Source organism: Ptychodera flava, chromosome 16 (genome assembly GCF_041260155.1).
Source record: "Ptychodera flava strain L36383 chromosome 16, AS_Pfla_20210202, whole genome shotgun sequence".
NCBI classification, from domain to species: Eukaryota; Metazoa; Hemichordata; class Enteropneusta; family Ptychoderidae; genus Ptychodera; species Ptychodera flava.
The window spans coordinates 10,881,065-10,902,716 of NC_091943.1; the positions used below are offsets into that span (position 1 = coordinate 10,881,065).

Genomic DNA, 21,652 nt, shown 5'->3' on the forward strand with positions numbered 1-21,652 from the left:
AAAGAGTATCTCCTTCTACCTCCATGAGTACAGCCAGCGAGCGCGAGCCCGGCCGATGGAAGAACAGCCACAATACAAAAGAATTAATTACATGTCAACAATTTGAGAGTAGTTTACAGAAACAAAATCCTTCGTATACATGGTATAGAAGACTTCGTATTAACGTTAAATTGGCACACTCCGTGTACACAACATCGTACGAAACGCGAAGCGACATGTACCGCGCGCATGAAGTGCGCTGGCTAAAGTGACTCCCCAGGGTATCTTAAAGAGTTTTGTCAGATAAGCACATTTTGTCAGATAAGCGCCGTACACACGAGCGTACGTATGCGTATATCTGCGTGCGTCGTTCCGTCACGGCGTTTAGAATGGAAAGAATGCGGTCGATGTTGTCGCTTGTGACGTTCACGTAGACATTAGAGAGGTTAAGATTTCATCCGTAGCGAGAACGTAACGTAGAGCGGCTACGCGTTCCGTACGCGTAACGTTCTGCACAGATTCGGATTAAGACTTGACCGGCCCCGTCGCTTTGCTTTCCACGGCAGCATTAACTGGCTCGCCGAGCAAGGTTCACATGTCTGTGTTCACCTAACGATCTACGTAACAGCCTATCACTAACGCGACAGTGTACTGAAGTTTATACATTCAATTCGCTCTGTTTTGATTTTTATATGCCCATAGACTTGAAGACTCATAGGCCCTACACGTTACCCGACTCACACAGTTGCATTGTCTAAAGGATTTTTCTCTGATATCAGGTTAATAGAACACAGAGATAAAAACCTGAAATCCCTACTGAAATTTAACTTTGTGTTAGAAAAACCGTGTAAAGCCACGGAGATAAAACAAATGACAATGTTAATTTCAGTCCAGACTGAATGTTATCGGCAGTGCAGCGTGTAACGACGTCTGCCGCGCGTGTGCCGTCGTCTGCGAGTGCACTGCGGGAGGTACTTCTTCCTTTTTGTTAGCTAAAATATCTCAAAATCAGACGACGATCGATAAAACCAACAGCAACAATACAAAACAAAAGGAATGTCAGTTTTGAATATTATGTCTATGGCGAAGCGAGCGTGAAAATCGCTCTCGGAAAAGGTGTACGAGAAAAGTAGCAGTTTCACGTAGAAAACGACTGCCAAACGACAAGAGAACGTGTGACATCATCAGAACATGATGAGAGCGCGCAGAAAGTGATGACGTATCCGTTCCCGTTCCGTTCCCGTATGAAATCTTAATCTCTCTAGTAGAGAGATTAAGATTTCATACGAGAACGGAACGGGAACGGATACGTCATCACTTTCTGCGCGCTCTCATCATGTTCTGATGATGTCACACGTTCTCTTGTCGTTTGGCAGTCGTTTTCTACGTGAAACTGCCACTTTTCTCGTACACCTTTTCCGAGAGCGATTTTCACGCTCGCTTCGCCATAGACATAATATGCAAAACTGACATTCCTTTTGTTTTGTATTGTTGCTCTTGGTTTTATCGATCATCGTCTGATTTTGAGATATTTTAGCTAACAAAAAGGAAGAAGTATCTCCCGCAGCGCAGTGCACTCGCAGACGACGACACAGGCGCGGCACACGTCGTTACACTGCACTGCCGATAACATTCAGTCTGGACTGAAATTAACATTGTCATTTGTTTTACCTCCGTGGCTTTACACGGTTTTCTAACACAAAGTAAAATTTCAGTAGGGATTTCCGGTTTTTATCATCAGAGAAAAATCCTTTAGACAATGCAACTGTGTGAGTCGGATAACGTGTGTGAGTCTTCAAGTCTATGGGCATGTAAATTAAAACAGAGCGAATTGAATGTATAAACTTCAGTAGACTGTCGCATTAGTGATAGGCTGTTACGTAGATCGTTAGGTGAACACAGACATGTGAACCTTGCTCGGCTAGTCAGTTACTGCTGCCGTGGAAAGCAAAGCGACGGGGCCGGTCAAGTCTTAATCCGAATCTGTGCAGAACGTTACGCGTACGGAACGCGTAGCCACTCTACGTTACGTTCTCGCTACGGATGAAATCTTAACCTCTCTAATATCCGACCCAATCTCCACCGCAGAGTTCTTATCGGCGTGTCTTTCCCACAATTCCTTGCGCTGTCGCCGACAATGACTCTGCCACAGTTGGCTGGTCCCCGCCTCAGTGACAAGCGCAAAGAGGCAGGTAACGGGAAACCGCCATGTATCGAATTACGAAATCTGATTGGTTGAATCATGGGGCGCTGTCATTGGCTGTTCAATTTTACTTTGAAGTAACGCTAAAATTATCACAGTTTCAAGATGCGAACGTGGCTAGAATTTAACCAAGGATTTAATTACCATTCTTAAAAGTTTTGAAATATTGGCAGCTACCAGATTAGACTAAAAAGCACGCGACAAAAAATGATGCACTATGTGCGGGCATGCGCAATTAACAACTTCCGGGAGACCAAAAACTGTCTCATTTCAAAATGGCGGTTTGCCGGTATCTGCGTCTTACTTCGTGCTGCGTCTAGCTAGTCACGTGAGACGCAGTGATCAGCGAACTGCCACAGGTGTCTTGTTTACGTGGTAAATCACCACATACCGATCCGCAAACCGGAAGTCAGCTCGAAAACCGACACTGTGACGAACTAGCTGAAAATACAAAGTCCATCCTCCATGCAAAAATATTCATCGATTTGAAAACTAACTACTATAAGTTTATAGCAAAACACGAACTGGAAAAATATAATTACCATTGGAACTACTTTTAAATAGTGTAATTATTCGGGAAGAAACAAGGCTTTGACCTGTTCTGACCTTTTAGGCGAATCCCCTGTATTGTCTGCTGATGATGTATTTTCAGTATTTTCCTGAATTGTGAGCCCTCATGCACTCGAAGTTATTTACCAAGGCCGTATATATGAATACTCAAGAAAGAACAATAAATTAACACTGAAAGGGGAAAATGGCGTTTTTATTTGAATTTGTAGATAACTGTGCGCGTGCTGGAACGAATTCGAACTGCCGCGCGTTACTGTGGCAATACCATAGCTACAGTGCGCGACAGGTAAAAAAGTAGTTCATTGACGTTCCAATGACCTTGAGGTCACATGAATATTAATCTGCCTGTGCCAGAGATACTTATTAGCGTACGCGCGATAAGAACTCTGGTTCCGAGAGTGGGTCCGACCCAATCTCCATAGGGCAGGGAACGAGTCTACGCGGCCTGGATAATTCGAACCAAGCTAGAAGGTCTCCGAGTCTTTGACCGCGCGCCCCCACCAAGTAGTGTGGCTACTGCTGAGACTCCCTAGCTAGTTTATAATTTTCCACGGCACTACAATCTTTCGGCTGACTCGCAGCGTGTTTGCAAGGTTATATCTGATTGGTCGATTGTCACTATTCACAGCAACTTAGGGAGTTTATTTGTATTGTTTTAATTATATTGGTAAGATTCAGCCAACCAATAGGAAAACAGCTTCGAAATCGCTGCGAGTCGCCCCAATCTCTGTACGGAGATTGGATCCGACCTTGATCTGGTTGTAGCTAAGGGACTGGACATAAATTACAGGGGGGGGGGGCGGCCGGTGTTTTTCGAAACACCGCCCGTCAAAAATAGTGACCCTTCAAAAGTTCATGCACAAAAATTAGTGACCCTCCCCCTTATCCGTGCATGAAAATAAGTGACCCTCCCCTGTTACTCAACCCACCCCCCCCCGCAACAAACCCACAATGTGTTCAAGACCTCCTTCTGATTTGCTATACTTTTGAAGTCCCCTCCCAAAAGGAAGGCGAAATGCGGCCGATATAACGCTTTGTCCAAATAATATCAAATCATATGTGTGTGATAATTCATGTAAATGTACTTTGCTTGAAGTGGCAGGTAAAAAGTGTATTAGTCCAGTCAATTTAGGGTTTAACCTAGGACTAATTGCAACAGAAATTATTTCTTCACCATGACCTTTGGAAAGGTCTCACTAATGACATATTAAAAGTATAGGAAAATATAAGGGGTGCAAATTGGTTAAATTTGCATATATTCAAATTAGCTATATATCGCCTTTAAAATGACTGCTATACTCACATTTTGGGCATGTAAACTGAATTTAAGTGACTTTTTTCATTGCAACACAATTTAGTAAGGTTCAATAAGTTAATTTCTAAATGTCTTGAACAATAAAGAATATGCAAATTAAGTAATTTGCATATATTCACAGTTTTTCCACTATTTCAGACAAAATGAATGTTTAAGCTCATATTTAAACAATTTTTTTTCTCTATGAAATTGTTAAGGTTATGCAAGAATTACCTAAAACAAAAGAGGTTGACCTAATTTGCATGCATAATTTGCATATTTTAATACGAATGGCCTAATTTGCATAATTGACACAAACGGTCTTCTGAATACAACAAGCCTACAATAGCTTCCATTGACATTTTCTTGTTATTCAGAAATGCAATGAATAAAGGGAAGAATTTCAGAGAATTACTGTTTAAATAAAAGGAATCAGCATTCTTTCTTTGGATATTCTTCTTTCTCTTACGACGATAAGGTTATTCATAAAAAATCATTGGACGTGCTCAAGTTTTTGACATCAATTGTCATTTTAAGTCATTTTCTCCTACAACATGTTCGACTGCAGTAAAATTTTTGAAGGAATATCTCATGCTTTTGGTCACTATCTTCAATGATTATGGAAATATTCAGTTACTAATAAATGGTTCACCACACTTAACAGTTGTGCCTGTGAATCATCCTTCTCATTATTAAACTATCATTAGTATAAATACGAACATCATTTGAATCACCATGATGATAGTGGTGATGACAATTATTATGATGGTCATTATCATATCAAAATTTCTTCCTCTTCCTCTCTGTTTACATCTTTCTCTGGGTGGTTCATTTGTTTACAGCCAGAATCCTTTCGTTGACAACAGAAAGTCTAGATTTTGCTTTCTGCCGGGGTTATTCATGCTGCTGCAGTTCATTGTAAAACCCATAAGTATGGGGAAGGGTAACTCAATGAAAAGATGTGAAGCATGGGATGATATAATTGTACTGCGTATCATATCAGATCTTAGATGTGCAAGTATCACTCATGGGGCTGTTATGTAATGGACTTCCCATTTGCAGATTATTAGACTTTTGTATTATTACCAATAAGATCGATCACTCAAGGAATTGAGAGTCTGGCCAATCTGAGGTGAGACTTCCATAAGGTTCAAAATACAGGATAACCGATTTTATGATAATTTGATGTCAAAATTTGATATCCTAATTGATAAACTCGTTAACGGCAGCTTCTGTGACGCAAATCCCTTCACATCTTGGTTTTCTTGTTTCACGGTTATGAAAATTTGAAAGAGCAGCTAGACCATGTAACATTATGAAAAGTATCTAGATTTGCTTTTACCAGTGATTTAGATTATCATGATTCAGTCAACAGATTTTTTCAGTTTTTCCTCAAATGCTATGGCTGTGTACGGTAAGACTAAACAGGAAATCTCTCTCTTCAGTCCACTATATGACTTTATATTGATTTTCAATTGTTGTCTTCACGAAATTTCAAATTTTGAGAAATGCAGTGTCCTTTGATTATTGTAATGTCTTTCAGCTGATAAAGGAACAGCTTTCCTTATCCATATTTCATGATAATTGGCAGTATAGTATAACAATTGTACCCCTATATCATCATGATCATTATAATTTATTTATCATTATTATCATAAATTTCTGTATGTGGCATGAACAGGCAAGTTGCACACAGTCAAAAGTATATCTGATTTACCAGTGACCACACAACCTGATCTTTAATTACATTTTACCAACACTTAATCTATATTAGTAATACGGGTAAGGGTGAAAATAAAAGAAAATAGGGCTGAAACACAAATTTTCTTCAGCCTCCCTCAGTACAAAGTGTTGGTTATTTGGCCAAGCATTTTGGTATGCATTAAGAAAATCCAAATCTTCCAGTAAGTTCCCAATGTTATTGACATTATGCAAATTCTCTAGATAATTGAAATGAACTATACGAATCAATAATTGTTTATTTTTACAGGGCTTTTCATTCTGTAGGCCCTATTAGTATATAATCATTAAAATGAGTTAAATACACAGAAATAAATAACCATGTCAATTTCTTTGTACTGAGCAAAATGTTCATTCAAGTTATAAAATGGACATCTTTCGATAGGAAGAATTTAAAGTATTAAATAACTTAAACAAGTAGTGTCTCTTAATGTAACTTCTCATTTTACTGATAACATAATTAATTAAAATAAGTTGACGTCAATTTGAAAAATAAAGAAAATTATTTTAATGGTCACCATATATGATTTATGCACATGAGGAATCGCTCAAAATTAGGTAAAATATATTTAGCAATGTTAGCTAAACTTCCAATCTCTCTTTACGATGTTGTAAAACCTTTCAAGTTTCAATTATTACATTTAATACAGTGTAGGCATTTCCTATAAAATCTTTTAAAATTAGTCCTTTGCACAATGTAGATTGTATTAGACTTTGAATATACCTTTCTTGGACCTTTTAAGTATTTAAGGTGAAGAAATAATTCATGTTCCAATTAGAAAAAGGAAGTGACATGGTTGACTTATTGGACAAATGCAAATAAGAATTTTTTTATCGCTGTAAGATATATTTAAAAACATTCCCTGAACTGAAAACAAGAAAATGATGTTACATAGTCATTACAATGTCAGCTTATCTCTTTAATCACTTTCGTAAACAGATTATCAGCACAAGGTTTGTATAGCATCTATGACCCATTTAGCATTTGGGTAAATTAGCTGTCTTATGCATAACTTCATTAAATGCACGTTTCGCGATCCGTGGGATCGCCTTTGTTCTAGTCTGTAAATGAATGATTGAGGTGTAATAGCCTTTTGTTTTCAATTGAAATTGTAATCTGGTGGGTAAATTTTCTGATGAGAAAATCTGGTGCCAACACAGGCCTTTAAGGGCTGGTGAAGAGTAAAAATAAAATCGCTGAAAAGGTTGTTTTCACTCGTTAAATAATGCTTGGAAAGGCAAAAGCAAAAAATTTCCAGCAGGAAAATGGTTTAAGAGCGTATTTTAGTGGAAAAAAGTGCATTTCCGAAGCTAAGTCACATTTTGGCGCGAAAAATCAAACCCGGATGTGTGACGTCAATGCGATATGTAACTTCCATGACCATACTAAAATTTAGTTGTAATGATCTCCGTTGTTTTTTAACATTATATATAGTCATTTATACTATAGGTCAAAAAAGGGAAAAGTAAAGTGGTAGGAGGGGCACATTGCAGTTATGTAAAATGAGGAATCTTAAATGATTTTATGCATTGCCTAGAAACACAAAAAGTACATTAAATAATCAAATTGCTTGAATTAAATAGCAATTTGCTGAATATATTTTTAAGAAATCTATTAACAGCAACGACTTTGTTCCCTTTTCTAAGTTTTATATTTATTCAAATTATGCACTGTCTCCCCTCTTAATAGTAATTTTGTTTGTCATTCTATACATTCAATACAGAGTGGAAACAAAACTACTTGTTGTGTAGATTAAATATAATTTTAAGTGAAATGCAGTGGCAGCCATACTTGATTTAGGCAAATTAGGAATATTTCTCGGGCGATAAAATATATTCAAAAATATTGCCTGGACAAAAATTAAGATAAATGCATACATTACTTGAACATAATGTCGCATTTTTCTCAATTCAATATGCATATTTCTTTTATCAGTGAATGTATTGCTCCCATTATCCGTTTATATCTATACAAAATTAGGCAATGTTATAAATCTTAGATTGTATTGGACTTTTAGTATGTCATTCTAGGACCTCTCTAAAATACACAAAGAAAAATTAATTCTATTGCAGTCAGAAGTAGCTTGTATAGTTATTAATTAGGGACATACAAAGAAAAACGAAGTGTTGTGGCGGCCATATTGGATTTATGCAAATGAGGAATATTTCTATTACGACAAAATATTTTAATCAACATTGCCTGAACAAAAAACAATGCAAATAAGCCCAAAACCCGCATATATCATGTTTAGCCGAATATTCTAGTAGCAACATTCTATCAGCACCTAGTTTGTAACCATAATCTTTTTACATATATGCAAATTAGGCATTGTTTACATTTCTAGATTGTACGAGGCTATTAGTATGTCATTGTAGGGCTTCTCTGAAATACACAGTGGATAAATAATTCTATTGCTGTCAGAAGTAGCATAACAATAGTTATTAATTGGGAAAAATACAAAGAAAAGTGAAGGTTGTGGCGGCCATATTGGATTTATGCAAATTAGGAATATTTCTATGAAGACTAGATATTTCCATCAACATTACCTAAACCAAAAACAAGGCAAATAAGCCAAAAACCTGCATAACATATCGTGTTTAGCCAATTATTTTTAGCAGAAACATTCTATCAGCACTTAGTTTGTACCCATAATCCTTTTACATCTATGCAAATTAGGCACTGTTTACAATTCTAGATTGTACTAGGCTTTTAGTATGTTATTCTAGGACTTGTCTACAATGTGAAAAAATTATTCTATTGCTATCAGTAGTTTCTTAAAAATAGTTATTAATTCGAGAAAAACTAAGAAAAATGAAGTGTTGTGGCGGCCATATTGGATTTATGCAAATGAGGAATATTTGTATGACGACAAAATATTTTCAACAACATTGCCTAGACCAAAAAGGAGGCAAATAAGCAAAAAACCCTGATCAAAAGCATGTTTAGCCACATATTTTAAGTAGAAACCGTCTATCAGCGACAATTTTATACCCATGAGCCCCCTTTACATTTATGCAAATTAGGCACTGTTGCACCCCTTAGATTTTATTATACTTTTAGTATGTTATTTCTAGGACCTTTCCAAAATGCATGGTGAAGAAATTATTTCTGTTGCAATTAGTCCTAGGTTGACCCCTTTTTTGGCTTAGATTGACTGGACTAGTATGCATGTACAAAAAATGTAATTTTTAGATCTCATCGATAATGTCGATTCACTATGCATGGCAGCCTATGATGAAACTATGAATATTTTTTTCCAATACAAAACTAGGTAAATCTGTGCATTTATGTACACCTAATTATTAGTATTAATGTTCATGACTAGACTAGAGTGGTTTCAAGTCAATGGTTGTGCAAGAAATTTGATTTTGGAATTTCACTGAAATGTCCATTCACTATGCATGGCAGCCTATGATGAAACTATGAATATTTTTTTCCAATACAAAACTAGGTAAATCTGTGCATTTATTTACACCTAATTATTAGTATTAATGTTCATGATTAGACTAGAGTGGTTTCAAGTCGATGGTTGTGCAAGAAATTTGATTTTGGAATTTCACTGAAATGTATATTCACTATGCATGGCAGCCTATGATGAAACTATGAATATTTTTTTTCCAATACAAAACTAGGTAAATCTGTGCATTTATGTACACCTAATTATTAGTATTATATTCATGATTAGCTGAGTGGTTTCAAGTCCATGGTTGTGCAAGAAACTTGATTTTGGAATTTCACCGAATGTTGATTCACTATACATTGTAGGCTATGAGGAAACTAAAAATAACTCATAGGTTATCTGATCCAAAATTGTTATTCAAAGTTGTTCGACCTGAAGCTTCCAGTTGTTATTGATGACATTTTGCACTATTCTGAATAGTTTGTATTCTGTCAATGTCCTCAAAAAATGAAAAATGTACATACAGACTTATGAACATTTGACACCGACCTATACCCAATGTTCTGTCAATGGGAGAATGATATCAAATAAGTGATCTCCCCAATTTTTATTGAAAGCATCATTATAGGGGACAGTTTATATGTACAATAAAGGAGTTGGATAAGTAGAAATCATGACAACTTAAATCAATGTGGCTGCTTGAATCATCAATATACTGTTTATTATACCCTTAACTTGCGCCCGAAGAGGGCGCCAAAAATGTTAACGATAGAAAATGAAAGTGCCAGGAGGCATTTTTTTCTTTTTTCAGTATACCATATTCTTTAATACGTGCACATGCAATTTCAGCTTTGGTGCATAAAAAAAGGTGACCCTCCCCCATAGGCTTGCACAAAATTTTATGACCCTTCAAAAATGCTTGCGCGAAAAATGGCGACCCACCCCCCCCCTGTAATTTGTGTCCAGTCCCTAAGTCGGCATTTCAATCTGAACGGCATTCTGTTATAAATTTCTTACACAGTTATCATCAAAGTTCGTATTTATATATAAGATGCTTAGTTTATTCAGACTATCAATTCAGAACAACAGAGTGACCGTGATTTGACATGACGTACCGGGACTTTTTCAAACAGCTATTCACCGTGTGATATGAGGGCACAAGAAATGATACGTCATCAATAAAAAGAGTACTACACCGAACCCGTGTCATTTGTTTACATAGTAACCTTTGTTATTGGTGGGCAAACTTCCTAGTAGATGTGATACTCCCATTTGTTATATACCACTTTGGTCGGTATTGATGTTGGTCACTCTTACTCCATAAATTAGAGGACGCTCAGAATTGAATCTCCAGACATGTGCTTTATTACTTTCACGCCATGCTGCTCAAGAGCGAGAACGAGGTTATACATCCCATAATGCAATGCATGGTAACTTATAGCAACGTACTGCAGATATCATATATCTGATACACTACATCCCTCCTTTCCTTGGAGATAGACATTTTTTTATGGCAATATCAAATGAAATGTCAACACAACGTTAGAAGCAATCAGTTCAATGTTCATTGTTCATAAACAGTCTTAAACTAGTTGTAATAAAACGATCATCCAATGAAGTAATAAATGCAATGATTGATGTCATCAAAATCATTTTCTGTTAACAGTCTCATTCGAAATCAATCCAAAATTTCAATGATATTGACAAATGTTTCAGAACATTTTCAGAGTTACCAGCCCACTACAAAGTCAGAATATTTTGTTGGGAATTTTGTGGATCTGGTAGGTCTTTCTTTACTGCCTACAGTAGGAGTTTTTAATGTCTGTTGACCCTTGTTGACACTTTCTGGTAGCAACTGGTCATCACACGATACGTTGATACATGGTAAGTCCTTGCTCGTACTCGTAGACTGGTTGTCCAAGTGTGTTGGTGAGCTCTCTGGTTTCGATGCGTTGGTGTCAGTGACATATTTTCTGACATGTGTAGTATTCCTCGAATATTGAGCACCATCAGGAGACTCAATTGTAACACTATTTCCAGCCTTGTTTACCACAGTGTAAGGATTTGGGTTGAATGGGGTGGAGAACTTGTTGGTTTTCTCTTGTTTTACCAGAACTTTGTCTCCAACTTGCACTTCAGAATATTGTGCATTCCTTCTGTCATCCGCGTAGATCTTGGCTCTGCCTTTCTGCTCAGCATCTCTGTCTCGTACATCCATGTCAGAGTGATGTCCTGTGTTCATCTCTGGTAGTTTACCTCTGATCTTACGTCTGAACAACAGCTCAGCCGGACTCTTTCCTGTCGTTCCATGGTCGATACCTCTGTATTTTGTCACATATTTCCTAAGCTCCTTTCTCCAGTTTAATCCTTCAGCCTGGGCTATGCAGATTCTCTTCATGAGCGATCTGTTTTGGCGTTCTACTTCGCCATTTGCTTGTGCCCATCTTGCTGTAACCTTGAGATGCGTGACTCCGTTGTTGTCACAGTATTCCTGGAATTCCTCTGACCGGAACTGAGGACCATTGTCTGACTTGATTGTCACTGGTAGTCCATGTCGACTGAAGATATCTTCTAAGCAGTCAATTATCTTCTCCGTTGTTGTAGAGGTCAGGATAGCATATTCATAGTAGCGACTATAATAGTCTACGACGACCAGTATGGAGTGTCCAGATGGGAATGGACCAAGTAAATCTGTGGCAACGTCCTGCCATGGACCATCAGGCAGTGTTGTTGGTCTCAATGGTTCAGGTGGATCAGGTCTTGCCACCAGCTGACAACCATGACATGACCTACAATGTTTCTCTGCTGCCTTGTCCATACCTGGCCACCAGACTTTACTTCTCAGGTTCTGTTTTGTTCCCACCACTCCAAGGTGTCCTTCGTGTGCCAATGCTAAGGCTTGTGGTCTCAGTTTACAGGGTAGTACAATGCGTGTACCTCTCAGTACCAATTGTCCAATTGTACAAAGTTCTCCTGCTACTGGCGCATATTGCTTGCACTTTTCAAATCTGCCTGTCTTCATAGCAGTTTTCAGCTTGGCAATTTCCTCATCTACTGCAGATGCTTCTTCTACCTCACGTGTTGTTAGCGCTCGTGGGGTGGCATTCAATGCAACAAAGCGTACATATTCTTCAGCCTCGTGCAGATGTTCAGTCTTGTCTTTTCCATCTCTGAGAAGACGAGAGAGTGGATCGGCTATGTTCTGAGGACCTGGTACGTATACAACTCTGAAAGTATACGGTTGGAGTCGTAAAACCCACCTCTCTATGCGAGCACATGGTCGAGATCTCGGGCTGTAGATAGCTTGCAGAGGACGATGATCAGTCACCAAGTCGAATTTCATGCCATAGATATATGCGTGAAATCTCTCACAAGCCCACACTAGTCCTAGTGCTTCCCGTTCTGTCTGGGAGTATCTGCGTTCACAATCTGTCAAGCTTCGGCTTGCGTAGCATACCGGAACGAAAGCGCCTTTCTGTTTCTGTACCAACACTGCTCCTAAGCCTACTGGGCTAGCGTCAGCGATTACCTTTGTTGGTGCGTCTTTGTCAAAGTATGCCAAGGTCGTTGCCTTTGCCAGGCTAGTTTTCAGTTCTGCAAATGCTGCTTTCTGTTCTTGACCAAAATGGAAAGGTATGTCCTTTCTTGTGATTCTCCTCAAGGGTTCTGATATGGTTGCGAATCTTGGTATGAATCTGCTGCTGTAGCTAACCATGCCCATGAAACTTCTCACTTCAGATGCATCTTTAGGTTCTCTTGTTTCCATTACTGCTTTAAATCTGTCCTGTGTTGGCCCTATGCCCTTCTGTGACAGTAGTATTCCATGACATGAAAACAAGCTCATCCATGTTGAATTGGCATTTCATCGGATTGAGTGTTAATCCACACTCGCGTAGCCGTCTGATGACTGTATGTAAACGGTGATCATGAGTTTCTTGGTCAGGACCATGAACTATGATGTCATCTGATATATTCTCAACACCATCGATGCCTGCCAGAGCAGTGGCAATTTCATGCTGATACTGCTCACTTGCCGAACTCACACCAAAGAGCAACCTCTTATATCGATACAGTCCTTTGTGTGTAGCAAATGTAGTAATCCCACGAGATTCTGGGGTAAGCTCCAGCTGGTGATATCCCCATTTTAGGTCCAATTTGCTGAATACTTTTGAACCGTTCATATTTTGTAGAAGTTCATCCACTGTAGGGATAGGGTGTCTGCCGCGTATGATTGCCTCATTGGCTCTTCGCATGTCTATGCATAGTCTGATGTCATTTCCTGATTTGGGTACTACCACGACTGGGTTTACCCAAGGTGTAGGTCCATCGACTGGTTCAATTATGTCCAAGTTAAGCAGCTCATTAGTCTTTGCCTCTACCTTGTCTCTCAAGTTGAATGTGTTCGTCTTAGAGGCTGTGCTACAGGCTCTACAGTCGGGTCGATGTGGAGACTCACTTGTTTGGTTTTGAGTTTTCCCACACCAGTGAACACATCTGGGTATTGTTGCTGCAGGCTGTCGGCCATATTTGTTACTGCTGCAACGTTTGCATCAATACCAATTTTCAATACGCCTAGTTTCATTGCAGTGTCCTTGCCAAGTAAAGGTACACCTTTGCCTTTGATTACCACAAATTCTGCCCTGGTTGAATTTTCACCGCTCTCTCACGTCACTTGTGAAAGTGCCCTTGACTGATAATGGCTTCTCAGATCCGTACGGGTAAAGTTTCCTTTTTACTGATGCAGTTTGTGACATACACTCTATCCGTTCGGACTTCAATTGCTCCCATGTCGGCTCATCAATAATGTTGCTCGTTGCACCGGAGTCTACTAACATTTGGAGTTTCACACCACCAATGTTTATGTCAAGCATGTTTGAGTTACCTTTTCCACGGACTGTGAAAACATAGTCATGTTGAGAAGTGTCCTGTGGCTCCTCAACTGCGTTGACTCTACATTTCGTTTTAGTCTCTTTTGATCTACATGCTTTGGCAAAGTGATTTTTGCCACTACATTTCCTGCATGTCTGTCCTTTTGCAGGGCATTTAGGATCGCGCCCAAAGTGTCCCGTTGATCCACAGCGGTAACATGTTTTCTCTTTCCATGCTCTTGTTTCTTTATCTTTGCCCCGTTTCTTGGGTCTATGAGGGTGTCCGTTTTTCTCAGTCAGTCTGTTGACGGTTTCTGTATCTCCCCTCTTTACTGAAAGTGCAGCCATTTGTACTTCCACTTTCTCACATTGATCTGCTATTTGAAGTGTGCGTGTTAGTGTCAATCCCGTACCTTCTTCCAGTAATTTCCGACGTACGTAATCTGATGAGCATTTATTTAACACTGCATCCCTAATTTGGTTGTCATTGTCCTCGCCAAAATTGCAGTCTTTGGCGGCCTTTCTCAGACGAGTAACAAATTGAAGTACTGTCTCACCTTGTTTTTGTACGATCTGATGGAATGTCTGTCTAGCGAATGCTGGGTTTACTTGAGGCACAAAGTAGGTGTTTAACGCAGTCACAGCTTCACTGTACTCAGTGGCGGTTCCCGTGTTTGATAGAGTTGAGAAAATGTCCTGTACATCTGGACCGGCTAAATGCAATAACAGTGCTCTTCGCCTTTGTTTTGTAGCGGCTGAGGCATTTTCATCGAGTATTAGCCCTTTTCCGTCCGCATACAGTTCAAAGGATGTCAGCCATCGTGTCCAGCGAGGCCCAAGTGTCGACGGGTCTGAGTAGCAGTCAAATTTTGGGATCGCATTATTCTCCATTTTCCCTTCCATTTCCAGCGAGACTGGTGTCGATGTGGTATCCTCGTCGCCAATGTTATATACCACTTTGGTCGGTATTGATGTTGGTCACTCTTACTCCATAAATTAGAGGACGCTCAGAATTGAATCTCCAGACATGTGCTTTATTACTTTCACGCCATGCTGCTCAAGAGCGAGAACGAGGTTATACATCCCATAATGCAATGCATGGTAACTTATAGCAACGTACTGCAGATATCATATATCTGATACACTACACCATGTATTATTAGCTTTAATAACTTTAATCACTTTTAGTCTTGATACTATTGATTTATCTGGTTATTCACACGATCAGTATATCGTGCGTCATTCCGTAGACTGTTCCCGCCATTTGGGCCAAAACACACCTACCCGTTATCAAATACATATATTTGACGAACTTTTGAATCACCCCATAACACGATGTGTAACGCGTTTAACTTTTTCTCTAGTACGACACTGTCATTGCCAGAAGCTCATCCACAACAAAACAGACAAATAATCATTCAGAAATGCGTACAGTATAGCAGAGGCATACGCAAATTATATTAATACAGTCTATCGAATGGGTGACAAAAGGTGCACTAAATGAAGCAACAACACACATAGTAACCCGTTATCGCTTACATGACAAAATTTTGAATCACCTCATGAACCATATGCGTGAGACTTTCTATGTACGAAACTGTTATTACTAAAACCTCATCAACAACAAATAAGACAAATAACCACACAGACATGCAAACTAAACTACTAACTCGTAAAGTATAGCAGAGACATATGCTAATATAGTGATTGACATTGTCACTGTTTACTATCGAAAGGGTGACAAAAGGTGCACTAAAATGACCCCATGGACTTTAAAACAGGAAAAGAGCTGTCGTCCTTTGGACTGAGGAAATCTCTTTTTATGAATAGATTTTCTGTCTAAAATATCGCTATTGAAATGAACAGCTCTGTGGTTGTTTCCCACGCAGTTTACCTACGGCTGAACACTCACGTAATCTGCTCCACTGTCTATGGATCGTATTGTTTTTATCCCACGCCAAAGTGAGCGTTTGTCGGCGGTTGGCGCATGTTAGTCTGTATGTGTGTCTGTAAGTGTGTATGGGTCTGTGTGTGTCTTGACTTATGTCAGCCTATTTATGTCCGCCTGCAGTTCTTGTGTTAGAATTCACTTATCATACGCAATTTGTAATATTGCAATGTGTTAATGCAAAATTCCAATAGCTTTGGAATATTCTAGATTAATTTAAAAAGGACACCTTTTTCCCAAAATATGGTTACATCGCGGCATCCATGACACGACAGCTTTGAAAATGCTCTGTTTCACACCGTGCAAAAAATGCACGTCATGATGGCAGTAAATAAGGATTAATGCTGAAGAGATTTTACATGAAGTAAATTGAAGCAAATGTTGTATAAGTGGCACGTCAAACGGCGTATGTACAAAGCCCGACGTAACCCATTAAATATTTTATCTTCGTCGTGTTTTATTTGTATATGAATTTGATTATGTTTACAAAAAATAAACATCACACATAGTTAAACTACCTAGACCTGTATGTTGGAACCGTATGTGTCAGTGAAGGTACTCTATGATATAGTTTTATGATGAGCACCATGGCGATACGAACTTAGGACACTCTTTGTGTGTAATATGCGATTACATCGCCATTATATCGTCATTCTCCGTTTTGTTGACGCAAACCAAAATTTCTTTAGAATAGTGTTATTTTAATAAGAACAGATAAACACACTGCATGGCCAAATAACCTCACGTTGTAAGCATTATTGATAACCTAGTGAACCAAGTATTTCATTTATCATACATGCTGTGCCTGTATTGCCATTCTTCTATTGTTCAGACGGTACTGATATGAGCCCATATTTTAACTAGTGAAAATACGAATTATATTTTCACTGTAACCGAACTACTTACAGCGACGCGCACGCGTGACCTTAGCTGTATGGGCATGCATGACCTCCGTTACATATAAAACAGCTGAGCGAATAAGACAAATGACAATCCGAAACGTCATTATGATTATGGTCACAATTCTGTTGTTTACAGTCACTTCATGGGCATTGCACTTTGGCACAAGTACAGAAAATTTGTATAATTTGCCGACACCTGTTAATTCACGGCCGGTCCCGTGGCGGTGCACGGTGCAGTGTTTTCGTGTCGTCTACGCTGCTGAAGATTACACCATGGATGTATGATTACACGTAATGATATCGGTTGACAGAGCATCATGATAGAATCGCTTCACGACAAGTTTCCTGTTGATGAGCTTAAAGTATCTGGGCGGTGAATTACATCGTTTACAGTCGTAAATGAGCCACGAAAATCCAACCGCACTGAAAATACTCGCGACAGACAAGGTTGAAGGTGCACATGATATGTCCGATTTGTACCTGTCCGTCAGTGCACAGGTCATGATCGTGTCTGGTGGCACCGATGCGGTGCGGGTTTCAGATACAATGTACCATCTAGGGAAAGTCAAACTTTTGCTTAGGTTGTTAAAGGAAGTTTAGTTCTATTTAGGCAAGCCAGGAACGAAAATATACGAGCAGACGACGGAAATACCTTTGAAATGTTTTATTCGTACAGCAACAAAATCACGAACGAGTTACGACACTACAGCTTACAGTGTAGGCCTACTCACTTCATGTTTTCACTAATCCGCTTACTGAGATGGTAAATTCGGCATATTTGACGTCTGGGAACATGTATAATTCTTCGAGAAAAACTGACAGGTACGGGTATTATATCCACTGTATGTGCATTCCTAGATGTCGCAGAGCTGGTCGCTCTTTGTGCTCTCAGCTGTTCATACTCGATAAAGTTTGAGCGTGGCGCGAGTATTTTGACCCGATTTTGGCGGCCTCATAACTTTCACGCAGGGATGAGGTTATATCAAAACACGAAAACACACCCATTTTACAAACTCCCGCCTATGTTTTACATCCACCGTCATTTTAAACTAAAAATAAATCTTCTTCAAATTGTGAAACATGTGTCGACATCATATATCTAAATTGTTTGCTTTAAAAATGCTCCATTAACCCTCCTTTGAAGTGGAATGGCCCAATAGCTGAATAATATCAAGAAGTGATACGGTTGTCATCACTCCTTAGCAACCAACTTATTATAAGTACAGCCTGGAGGAAGCAAGGTCGATTTCAAGTTGATTTCGTCGCTAATTTCGGAACGTCTATAGGAAACAGTCATAACCAAAGCATGCATGTATGATAAAGGGGTTATACCAGTGTTGTCCTTATATTTAAAAGTAGCCGGGTAATTTAAGAAAGTAGACGGGTGGACTGCGAGGAAGCGAAGCGACCGAGCGGCGAGTGAGCGTAGCGAACGAGGGGGTTGGGGGCGCGAGAGGGGGGGTACGTGTCCCCCCTCTCGCAAGGCAAAAAATGAAATTTTGGAGTGGAAATGGTGTTCTCTGGTGGCATCTGAGGTGACATTTAGCTGAGACTGAAACAGTAGTTTTGTTGTGTGTCTTAGACGTGGCTCACATACAACAAAACAAACAAACATGATTTTGTTTTGTTTGTATTATTTATGACACACTTATGGTTTTATTTTCAGTGAAGATGTAACATTTAATCTTAAATCACCCGCTGTCTGCTCATTTCATTGCTCATTTCCCATTCTTCATTACCACATAGTAGTTTCCGCTAACCATCAAACTCATTCTATTCTACACATTCGTTTTTCTTAAGAAAAACATCGGTAAGATAATTCACTGTAACATTGTTCGCATTTACGAAAAAAAATGCGTATATAGAAAACTCATAACAATGAAAAAATGCGTAGAGAGTCGATCCAATGCGTAATAATATTACGCATTGGATTGAGTCTCTACGCATTTTTTCATTGTTATGAGTTTTCTATACGCAAACGGTTGCGAAAGCACTCTCCGCGACTGAGCTTAGGTGACATCAAGACGATAAAGACGAGATGAGAGCCCGCTTAACATTAAATTTGTTGCAACATTTCTGTCAGTCACTCATTTTATGTGGAAAGTTTCGGATTCTCTGAGTGTAGTCTGACAAATCGGCTTCGTCGAGTCAGAGGCACGTTACCATGTCAGCTGTGCCTATGAACTTACTACGTTGCTAATTTTCAGGCGAGAGATAGTTTCTGAAACTTATGACACAAAGTGCGTGATTGACAGAAATGTTGCAACAAATTAAATACAAACCGCGCACGATCATCGCGTTTCGCTGTTCCAAAATTTGATCAAATATGCAGCAAGGCGTCGGAAGGAAACAACTCTATTTTCTTTCAAATTTGCTCCACGAGTCCGTGAAAAAAAATGATTCAGAGGGTCCATCGAAAGACACTATCGGGCAACCCAACATGGAGAACATGGAGAAGCGTAGTGAAATTGAACCCATGCCCCTCCCATGCCGGAATCCACGACGTGTTGTCCTGTTGTCTTAGGACGGACCATTAGATCTTGGGAGGGGAGGGTGGTCAAAAACAGAAAAAAAAAATTTTTCAGAGCAGAAAGTTAGCGGAAAAAAATCTTCAAACTAGTTTGCAAAATAAAAAAAAATAAATAAGAAGACAAATGCGTAAAAAAAAATCTGCAAAAGTCTTTAAAATCTTGAATGTTTTTTAGATTTTACCGACAGGAAGCAACTTTCTGTATTTTTAGTACATCCTCCAGGCACATTTTTAATTTTAATTTATACATTAAGGGTGACTGTATCCTTATTCTGGAAGTTGTGATTATCTTATCTTTTCAGGACTTTTGTATTCTGATCACTTGAAAATTATAAAATTATAGAGCCTGTTTTCTACCTGTTTCCTGCGTACAAACCAAGCAGGTACACTAGGTAAAACATTGAAACTATGGTATGGTTGTCAAGACAGAAAGTTGTATTTGCCTTTTAAGATCAAGGTAAACAGATGCAGGCCACATCAGGTTCATTTTTTCCCAGCATTTTATTGCAATGATGAATGCAAGAATGGGTGAACAAGTAGAAACACGTCAATAATGATAAAACAACATATCAAGTCATTATGTATTATTTTGCTTTTAAAAAGGCATTTTCAATTCTTTTTTCTCAAAAACAGCCTCAAAAAACAACAGCAACACATTTTTTAACATTCAACAATACACTACGTAGAATGCCATCTATCCAACAAATCCCAACACAAAAACACACAATAGGGTTAAACTTTGAAAGTTTCTTGATAGCAAATACTGAATCAAACTGCATGAATAATCGTTTGTGTGTAGCAAATGCTGAATGACAATTATCTGAAGAATTTTTCCACCACAAAAAAGCATGATTTAAACAAATCTTAAGGGACTTATGTAGCAAATTTCAAAGAAATTGGACAAGCCCTTTCAGAGAATACAGATTTTTTGACCATGAATGGCATAAATTGCCCTAAAAAGACAAATATTTAAATTTCACCACATCTATACACATCCAATCAATTTGGACATGCTGCTACAGAGAAATAGATGTTTTGATCAAAAAAGGGCAACAATTGCTCTAAAAACACAAATATGCAAATTTCACTATATTTTGCAAACAGCTTCTCAGCTTGTCAAAATCAATTGTAAATCATGAGATATGCATGATGTTTGGTAGGGTGAATGTAGGCATTTCACCACGCAGTAGAAAGGGAAGCCAGGAAACCAAAATAGTCAATTTTCAAAACTATAGGAAGCTACTGAGGAGCAAGAAGACCATGTTTCAGAGGAAGATGTGTAATCTGAAAAAAATGCTCCCCAAGTGCCACCAAATAACACCATTTTAATCTCTATTTTTCAAAAGCTCCAACGGCAGGACACCCCCCTTCTGACCTCCCCCCGCAAAAATACTCCCCAAGTGCCACCAAATAACACCATTTTAATCTCTATCTTTCAAAAGCTCCAACGGCAGGAGGGGGACACCCCCTCCTGACCTCCCCCCGCAAATATACTCTCCAAGTGCCACCAATAACACCATTTTAATCTCTGTTTTTCAAAAGCTCCAACAGCAGCAGGGGGACAACCTCTCCTGACACCCCCCCCCCGCAAAAATACTCCCCAAGTGCCACCAAATAACACCATTGTAATCTCTGTTTTTCAAAAGCTCCAACAGCAGGAGGGGGGACACCCGCCTCCTGACCTCCCCCAGCAAAAATACTCCCAAATGCCACCAAATAACTCCATTTAAACTCTTTTTTTCAAAGCTCCAACCACTTGCGCGGACGTTTGTGGTGCTTGGCACCACATCTTTGCCGTCTTTATCTTTAGACAGCGACGAACTAAAAAAAAATAATAAATCTGAAAATATACTCTGAAAAAAAAAATTTGTACAGCTAATCTCGATTGGAAAAAAAAAAATTAGAACTTTACCATAGTAAAAAAAAAAATTTCACAATTTCATTGTGACCACCCCCTCCCAAGGTCTATGGTCCATCCCTTAAGCAACAGGGGATCAGCGCCTCGGTGAAGCCGTGAGCCGTGACGATGATGCGCCGGTCGGCAACGGTCGGCAACACACATGCCTGTCACCGTGGATTCTAGTACATAAAAATAATGAACGAAAAAAATACCTATTTAAATGAACAATTGCTTCTAAAAAAATCAGTTCTAGCCCATTTTTAAATCTAGAAAATGCGTCGGTATTGCTCTTAGCATAACTTGATTTGTTGAGATAA

General features: G+C 39.0%; 2 protein-coding genes across 3 annotated transcripts in view; both read right to left on the reverse strand.

The window, feature by feature from the left end:
* Window positions 1-21,652, reverse strand: part of LOC139152798 (uncharacterized) — a 165,752-nt gene that overhangs the window by 112,258 nt on the left and 31,842 nt on the right. The window lies entirely within an intron of this gene.
* LOC139114951 (uncharacterized) lies at window positions 13,840-14,946 on the reverse strand. Its single transcript, XM_070676870.1, has one exon. The coding sequence runs from the start codon at window positions 14,944-14,946 to the stop codon at window positions 13,840-13,842; it is 1,107 nt and encodes a 368-aa protein (XP_070532971.1).